The sequence below is a fragment of the Anabas testudineus genome, chromosome 11, assembly GCF_900324465.2.
Source record: "Anabas testudineus chromosome 11, fAnaTes1.2, whole genome shotgun sequence".
Classification (NCBI taxonomy): Eukaryota; Metazoa; Chordata; class Actinopteri; order Anabantiformes; family Anabantidae; genus Anabas; species Anabas testudineus.
The window spans coordinates 16,353,100-16,362,475 of NC_046620.1; the positions used below are offsets into that span (position 1 = coordinate 16,353,100).

General features: G+C 41.2%; 1 protein-coding gene across 1 annotated transcript; it reads left to right on the plus strand.

Moving 5' to 3' along the window:
* Positions 1-2,942: 2,942 nt before the first annotated feature.
* Positions 2,943-6,408, plus strand: LOC113153232 (1-acylglycerol-3-phosphate O-acyltransferase ABHD5-like). The gene is made up of 8 exons (XM_026346756.1): positions 2,943-3,082; positions 3,181-3,240; positions 3,827-3,909; positions 4,160-4,568; positions 4,861-5,012; positions 5,462-5,573; positions 5,675-5,855; positions 6,032-6,408. The coding sequence occupies exons 1-8, from the start codon at positions 3,057-3,059 to the stop codon at positions 6,149-6,151; spliced, it is 1,143 nt and encodes a 380-aa protein (XP_026202541.1). The 5' UTR covers positions 2,943-3,056; the 3' UTR covers positions 6,152-6,408.
* Positions 6,409-9,376: the final 2,968 nt, after the last annotated feature.

The window sequence follows — 9,376 nt, forward strand, 5'->3', positions numbered from 1 at the left end:
TATGCGTCATCATTTTGTACGAACGGGAAATAATGTGAAAAAGACGTGCACAGTCAGACGCTGATGTGAGATCCTGAATGTCACTGCCAATTAAATGAAAGATATCAAACTTAATAGTTTATGCTCATTTGCAGCTTCTCCTTACATTGTAGTACAACAGTCTACTTCAACAGCACAAAGAATGGTTTTTGATGGGTTTTTTTCTGCATTTCTGAGCATTTTTAACTTGGTCACACAACATAATCACATCCAAAAATCAGGCCTAATTCACACATCCACCACGTTGGCCACACATAACAATTCACTTTAGGGGTTACGAGGAGTTGGCAGAGGTGTGACTATTAGATCTATTCCCATCATCCCCTCCCATTGTTTCACCTAACAAGCCAATTCAGGCAAAAACAACCTGGAGGATAAATTTGTGGTCTCTAAAACAACTCTCCTCAGACTGAATACATAAAAAGATGTAATCACATCCTGTTTAGTCTTTAGTAGCAGGGACACAGCACTTAAAATCCAAATGCACTTTTTGCTTTGTGGCCAGCTAATCCAAAGAGATTCCATCTGATCCTCAAACAGATTTTAGTGATATGGACTACAATGTGACTTTAGGATGCATCTTAATATTGTGTCATGAGCGCTGGCTAACATATTTCTACATGAGCTCTGCAGGTCCAGACAATATAGGACAGCTTGTAATGACTTGGCCTGTTCTATGAACTTTTCTCCTGATTGTCCCAGGTCTTATGAGGCAGAACCGGCACTTTGTTTAAGTCAATTTACTGCCAGACCACGGGTTACTGACTGTGAGCTAAGATAAAACAAGAAGACGATTTACTGCATAACCTCTAGCTAGCATGACTAGCATTTAGTCGTGAGACACACTGACCAGGCCGACTCCACGCTGCAGCTTTATGCCATCTCCTCACTAAAAGCTTCACCCAGTTACTGCTCTCCAGACAGCTACAGACTTATACTACCCCTGCTCCTTGTTGGGCTTGGCTACAGCCTCATTGTCTGCTGCCTTATGAAATTTTGAGTGCTCAGCAGAGTGAACGGACAGTAACACACACAGAGGATGAGTGTGTGCATCAAAGGAAATGAAGCACTCAGGAACCACTCAGTCAGCCCATAGTCCGAGAGCCACCAGAAGTGGGTGGTATGAGAGGAAAATTGTGTTTGAGAAATGCATGACAAAGTAGCTGTAGATTGTGTGCGCGTGTGTGTGTGTGTGTGCATGTGTGTATAAGTGTGTGTGTACTAATAGAGCACAATTATGCCACCTTGTGGATCAGGACTGTCAGGGTTCACCTTGAACTGTCCGCCTGTAACAGAAAGAAAAATCACGAATGATTTAAACATTTTGCAAGACTGTTTTGTTGTTATGAATGAAGATATGGCACCACATTGGAAGAATCAATCCATAAATACAGCATGTCAAAAAATCACCTTTTTTCCTGCCTTAAATAATGTGCATACCCTATGCAAAATATATTGTTTGTAGATAAGTCGAAATCCTATGAAACCCTGCGGAACTCATTAGGTAGCTGCCAGCTCCTGGGGTCTCAAGACGACACAAATTACTCATACATCTCTCGTCGGCGTGCACAAACTACAGAATTATCTCTCGATTCTCCTGGGCTTTTCAAGGATAACGCCTCTTTAAATGTATAAGATAAAGCCCCCTTTTAAGATTTAATGAGAGTCACAGTCAAAGTTTGAAAAAAAGAGAAAAAGTAAGATGGCAAAAGTGCTATTCCTGTAGCAGCAGGATTACACCGCACACTCGAATCCTTCAGGATAATGAGTTAGATTAACTTTTGCTTTAATCTCTGTCCTTATCTTAAATTATAGGAGGACATTTGTGCAGATAAGCAAATGTTTAATCTCTATGCCAGCAATTGTGTTTTCTGCCTATTATTAGCCTCTAGACAGAAACCTAAATCATATTCTTTAGGTTAACACTGCACACAGGACACATAATGATCAATAATACAAAACAGCTCTCTCTAGCTTTTGATGTATGTACGCATGCGTGTAATAATAACCGACCCTCAAACTAAAGTGTCTTTGAATGTTGTCATTTTAAATAGGAAAAGATTAGCAAAATGTCCCTTACCTTGTATGTTTGCTCTTTTACGGCATCTTAGGCAAAAGCTTACAGACGCTTAATATTGGAAACTGTAAAACACAGAGTTTTTTATATCTATATAACAGAACAGTAACAGCTAATCAAGTCTTCTTCCTAACTATTGGTAACTGCGTGATCAGTTCAATTTGTGACTCGGCCTCTGATTGGCTGCCTGGTAATCAAATGAGGTACAGAACCCCTCATTAGTTAAGCAAGTACGGGTGCTCGGGGCGACCAAAATGTAAATGTAAACACTCGGACTGAGGAAAGGTTGAGAATGTGAAATATAACAGATTGACTGTACAGTACAGTAAAAAAAAAAAAACATTTAAAGGAATTATTTTCTAAAATCGTTTTACAGTATAGTTTTTAGTACATTAAAGAAAAAATCGACAAATCTGCCAAAACGTTAGTAGTAATTAACAATGTGTTCATGCTAGGACTTTTTCTTATCATTATTATTTAGAGGTTACCTAAAATCCTCAATATGTTTTTCTTTAGAGTGATGCACAGTATTACCACTTTTTTTTTTTTTTTTTTTTTTTTTGTTATATCACGTTTTAAATATATTTGTATTTAGCTCTATGTTATTGTGTATAATATTTAAACAGGATGCCTTAGAGTTTATCTGTTTAGCGCAGTTCAGCATTATTGTCAAGCATGATGTCTTTATTGCTCCGATAAAAAAAAAAAGACAAAATAGAAGAAGATAAAGAAAAAATAGCTGACGAGATAAAGAAACGATGAACGCAGTCCACCTGTGCTGATTACCGCTCAGGGGAGCATAGGTTAACACCGCGCTGCTGCTTTCACGTACAGTTGGAACACACAACTGCGACAGCCGCCCAAGTGCGAGACTCTCGGAAGTACTGAGCTTTTCATTAATGCATCTAATTACCACATTGAAATTGTAAAGTTATATCACATGCTGCGCACACATACGTGGCAAAGGTGCGTTTTGGTATTGGTTCAAAATGGAAATTCAGTTTTGAACCGGATGTCCGCGAACGTCTCATAATAAACTCTGTACTTTCTCACATGTTCGCCAGACGATCGCCAAACAACATGCGGAGGATGGCGGAGGAGGTTCAGCCTGTGAAGGAGCAGGGGTGAGTTTTCCATGTTAACGGCTCCTTTTATTTTAAATGATCGTCATACAGCGGGAAGTTGTCCTGTTATTTTCACTTTAAGGTCAGTGTTCAACATTCAACTAGTCCTGATACGTTGCGTCGCTTTAACCAACGCGCAAACGCTAAAACCAAACCTCCGTTAAAATCATGTGTCTAACAGTCAAACCTTTACATTATATATTCTCCTTTGTTGACCCCGAGGCAGAAATTTATTTATATTAATATTTTTTTTATTTTGCACAAAGATTGCTTGTATAACTGAGGTGAGGTATATTATATTGCTTTATAGTGAACTGAACAGTGACTATTTTGTAGCCAAGAAAACGTTAACACATAAACATAAAACTGACATAATTTTAATTTGAACATAATTCAATCACACCACAAATTAAACTCAATTCTTTGCACTCTGTTCTGTTTTGTTCTAGAAAGAAGATTGAGACAAGTCCCCAATAGACAATAGCATCACTGATAACAGCAATGTCCAAAGTTCACTTTTTAAGTCTGTCTTTGTCTGTCTCTTCATGCACTTTGTGTTGTGTCTGCCACACCGTCTCTGTCACAGCTCCTGGATTTCAAGTTGGCTTCCCTCTTGGTGCCCCACATCTCCCTCTCGGCTGAAAGATGCAGAAGAGAAAATGCTCAAGAGTGAGTGTGCCCTAAAAAGCTGTTAAAGCGCATATGTGCCCCGCTGGTTTTCTGTCAAGGTTTTTAATGTTCTATTGTCTCAATATCAGAGGGCTTGGAGCTGTTAGAGCAAATTCTGTAATGATTTAGGGACTAAAAATATCAAAACTGGTAAAGCATCAGAGATCTGATGAACAAGTCTAATCAGTCTCAAGTACTCGGGATGACTCCCATTTATTTCTGCTCCTCCACCTCCCTCCCTCTACTGCAGGTGTGAACAGGCCTTTCTCCAGGCAGCATGTTCGGATATCTAACGGCAACTTTCTGTGGACCTTGGCGTTTTCCAATCAACCGCAGCCATGCTCCTCGTTTCTCTCCCAGACTCCTACCCCGACCAGGCCTCCTCTGGTTCTGCTGCATGGCTTTGGGGGTGGAGTTGCTCTTTGGTCCCAAAACCTGGACACTCTCTCCAGCAGTGGGCCAGTCTACGCTCTGGACCTTCTTGGCTTCGGCAGGAGCAGCCGTCCACAGTTCAGCACTGACGCGGAGGAGGCTGAGGAGCAGTTCTTGGAAGCGTTGGAAGAATGGAGGGAGAAGGTGGGACTGGAAGAAATGGTGTTGCTAGGACATAACCTGGGAGGATATCTGTCTGCTGCCTACACTCTGAAATACCCCCACAGGTGAATTTGTGTGTCTGGGTGGTCGTGCAAGTGGTTTTCCAACTCTTAGAAACACTACTTGAAACTCTATTTGTCCAGAAATACATGGCAACTTTCTGCAACAGAGGAAAAAAACATCTGAAAAATGATAACAGTGCTGTTATCTTTATTTGATTGAAAATGTGAAGCAGCTCATTTAAAACCTTCAATAAAACCTTTCATAAAAAAGTAAATCTGTGTGTTTTAGGGTTGAAACCCAGCTTTTAGCATGTTTATTTATCAAGTAGCTGAGCTGTTTAATATGTGTGTGCAGGGTAAAGAGTCTGATTCTGGTGGAGCCCTGGGGTTTCCCAGCACGCCCGGACAACCCTAACCACAACTCCATCCCAATGTGGATCAGAACCATGGGAGCTGTCATGACCCCATTCAATCCACTGGCTGGACTCCGACTTGCGGGGCCTCTAGGTGATCACAAAGATACAGACACACACTTTTTGTTTTGTTTAATATTATATATGCGAACAGCAAAACTTTGATTTATGGTTATTTATTTAAAAATAAGCCTGTGACTGATGATGATGACGACTGTGTGTGGTTTGAGGCTTTTTAATGGTTTTCCACATAAATGCCTTTTTGTCCTAAAACAAAAAAAATCACTAGTCACTATTACTTGTCCCCCTTTTTTTCTTAAACATCACTAAATAAGCCTAACTACACTCGAATCCCTGTTTGTAACTGAAGCACAGATTTAGCACAATAAGGTAATATGGTGCGACAAAGCTTAGGAATGTTGTGACATGTTTGTGGCAGAAACTCCGTAGATCAGTGTTCTTGTGAATAGGCTGGTTTAATTGCAGTTTCAAAATATCACAGTCTGCTTTTTTTTGTTTTTCCTTCATCTTCTCCTCTCTCAGGTCCCATGCTTGTCCAGACCATCAGGTCTGATTTCAAGCAGAAATACTCCTCTGTTTTCGATGACAACACTGTATCGGACTACATCTACCACCTGAACGCCCAGACCCCAAGGTGAGAAAGTGTTTTTTTTAGTTTCTTTTAAGGCGACATAAAGAGATTTGGGATTTCTCAACACATTGTACAAGCAGCAACTTTTTATGTTTAATTTACAGTGGAGAAACTGCCTTTAAGAACATGACCATTCCCTATGGCTGGGCGAAGAGGCCTATGCTGGAGAGGATTGGCCAGGTCGAAGCTGACATTCCCATTTTCTTCATCTACGGCTCACGCTCCAGCATCGACAGTGACTCCGGACATGCGTTAAAAAAAAACAGACCTGATGTGGAAATCGCAGTATGTCCTTTGCTGTATCATGTTTTTTGCAACTTTAGTATGTGGTTGGGGAAAAACGTCCACAGACTCAGTTTGCTTTGACTTGATTTTTCGATCAGTTGTAGCTTTTTAAAATGTGAACCACCAACTGTTTAACTCAGAATAGCTGACTTTCTCTTAATACTTTTTTCTGTTAGGTGATCAGAGGAGCAGGCCATTACGTTTTTGCCGACCAGCCAGATGACTTCAACGAGACAGTCCTCAAGATCCTCGCCGGGACGGAGAAGAAAGGCGAGGACGAGAGAACGGAGCAGTGAGAGTTCCTCCATTCGGACGAAATGGAGAGCACAGGGATGAACTAACCCACACCATCACACAACCACAACTTTATGCCTCTTGATCATGTTGTTTTAAGACTGACCAATCACTGACTGGCGACACTTACTCATCGTTTCACACTCTGGCACTTTCCAGATGTTCACAGTCAAAGGTCAGATGATGCCACCATGCTCTGTGTTCAGTCTTGTGTAGATACGTTTCGTAAATAAATATGAGATGCAATCCGTGTTGCTCATGTAGTGTTGTTTTCTTTTTTCTGTGCTCATGTAGTAATACTTGCATCAATCTATTGAGCAATTTTGGTCTGTATAAAAAGAGAAACTATCTCTAGAGAATATTTTGTTCTTGGGAACCTATGCAAACACATCATGTTCCTTTTCTGACCTTTCACCCACTCTGTGAGAGATATGAGGGAGAAGTAAGTAGGACAAAGGGCTGGTGACTTTGGCAGCGCACTTCCTCCCTTCTCCAAAGACACTGTGACGGAGAGCAGCCAGTAGATGGCAGTAGAGTAGCAGCATGCACACATCACCTCTCCTCTGTTTTGCAGATGGGTAGCAGTGAATCTCACACCAAGCGCCCTCACATTCACACTCAGTTGAGTGACCTACTCAGGAGATCTGGACCGTGATGCTTTAAGAGCAGTATGACACTTGGCTCGCTGCTTAGTCGTAACTGCAGTGACAGAATAAGGTCAGAGATGTGTGTTGGACTATAAATAGGCCTTTTGTTTCACAGGGCTTCCACATGAGTAAAATTTGAGGACCTTTAGTGGGACGCATTCATTTTGTGGAATTTGTTTTTGCAATATATGCTTAATTTGCTAAAGTCACATTTTCCTTTTTATGGTTTTAGCACTTGCTGACACACTAATTAACCCCCTGTAAAATACTCCTAAGGTTTGCCAAAGGCAGAGGTGGTAGGTAACTAGATTGCGAGGTACTTACACTTTACTGGAGTGTTTTCCATTTTACCATCATTAGTTACATTTTGCAGGATCCGATTCTTATAAAAAATCATTTTAAAATGCTGTTGTATCATTTATGTATTAACCTCCTGTCACTATACACTAATCTGCCACCACATTAACACTACCTGGTGGTTTTATTGTGGTGGTGGACAGGGCTCAATGTGGAGAAATTGTAACGCTGGTCATGATTGACTGACAGGTGCCAGAACACACAGTGCGTCACAGTTTGCTGTGTGTGGAGCTGCAGACCTGTCAGAGTGTGCATGCTGAGATCTGTCCACCACACTAAAACCACCAGGTAGTTTTAACGTAGCAGCTCCACCTTTACTGACTGCTGTTTTTGATCTGCAACTCTGTAGGTGAGAACATATTTTCACCTATGAGAATATGTCAAACAAATTTGGACCACATGTCTTTTAATTATGTTGCCACCGGCATCAAATTCAACATTGTTTAATATGCTGTTTTCTTAGTGGAGTACTTTTATTTTGTACTTTAAGCAACATTTAGAGGTTGTACATCTCTGGTCAAAGGAGGGCAGTGCAAAGATAAACCCACTGATTGATTTTTAAGTTTGTATGTGTGTGTGTGTGTGTGTGTGTGTAGCAAGCATTAGCATCCATTATAGATTAATTTGTTAGAATTAAAGTGATACTTGAACTCTAGAACATGCAAAAGTATTTTGGTGAGAAACAATGAATGAGAACGTTAAACAGGGCACCTTCTAGTACTGACTTTTCATTGCAAACAAATGTTTCCAATAGCAGGATGCACAATTCAAATAGTGGCATTAAAGGCTGCATGTATCTAAACGAATGAAGGGGAGAGTAGATTACCAGGAAAAACATTATTTTTGATTGCGTCAAGTCCAACCCTGCTGTTACCTCTGCCCGTCTCTGTCATTTCTGAGACATCAACCCGGCCCACCCGAACTGTCTCCTGGCAACAGGGTAGCCACGGAGACTGAGTCTTTTGGATCACCGACCTGCAGGAAGTGATGCTGTGGTTGGACGGGGTAATTATGGGTTGTTTGTTTTCTTGAAGACACTGGCTGCTTGTCAACGCAGCGAAGAACATTCAGCAGGAGTCGCATGTGCACAGCCTCCCTGTGTTCGGAGTCATGCACACACAGTGTGCCCGGGCCTCTGTTCACTTAATAAGCCTGCAAGCCTATTCATCGTGTCTCTGTCACCCACTCAGTCACATGGGCACGAAATCGTTTCATTAGGAAAAGTGAAACAAGTGAGAAAAGTGACAGAAGCTTTCATACTGGGTTTAGATGTAGTTGAAAGCTCTGAAAGGCCTGAAATAACTGCAAATAAAAGGTGTCCACACACAAGAGCACACGCTGTCATGCTGCTGCTGCTGCTGCTGCTGCTGGCAGCCTATCAGCTCTGAGTTTATCTTTAATCAGCACCACCACATACAGGTTTGTGCAGCCAGAGCATCAGGAGCTCCGTTTAAAAAAACGTCTTTTTGATTTGCAAGACTTAACATACTTCTGTGCCTCGCTTATTTTTCTGCACCCAAAGTTTCAGTGAGTGGAAGGCTAATTCAGCTCAAAGCATGAGCACAGTGTTTGTACAAGTGAAGGGAGTCAGTCCCGGTAAAGGCCGTCAAACTTCCACTATTCTATTGGCACCCATCATGATTGTGCAGAAGCTACAGACAATTAAGTGGATTTTAAATGGGACAATCAACCAGTGGATAAGATGAATGCATCATGCACCAGCTGCCCCACTCCCCTCTAGTCTGAACTGAACAATTATAGTCTGCGTGTGAGTGACTGATGATATTTACAGTCCAGAGATCTATTTTTAACCACAAAGGTGGCAGCCAGACTGACATTTGCACAATAAAAAGGCCACTATTTCTATGAAGTCTGTGTAACCAATTTGAAAATGAAAGCAAGTATCTTTCCCTTTGCATCTAAGAAGTTAATTTACTCCTGTGCTCAAGATCTGAAAGGTACCGTTACTTTCCCAGAACTCTCAAATGTCTCAGTTATTATGCAGCGAGAGCACTTCACAGAAAACTCGCAGCTCTCACATTACACCAAAGGCGACAGCACCTAATGATCACAGCATTTCAATTCTGACTGAGTGCATCAGAAAAAAAAAACAAAAAAAAAAAAACAGAAAAAACAAAAAAAACAAACAAAACAACAAAACCAGAGCTGGAGCTTGCCAGCTGGTTGGTTATTCTCTGCAGACGCGGCACAGGAAAAGCTGTC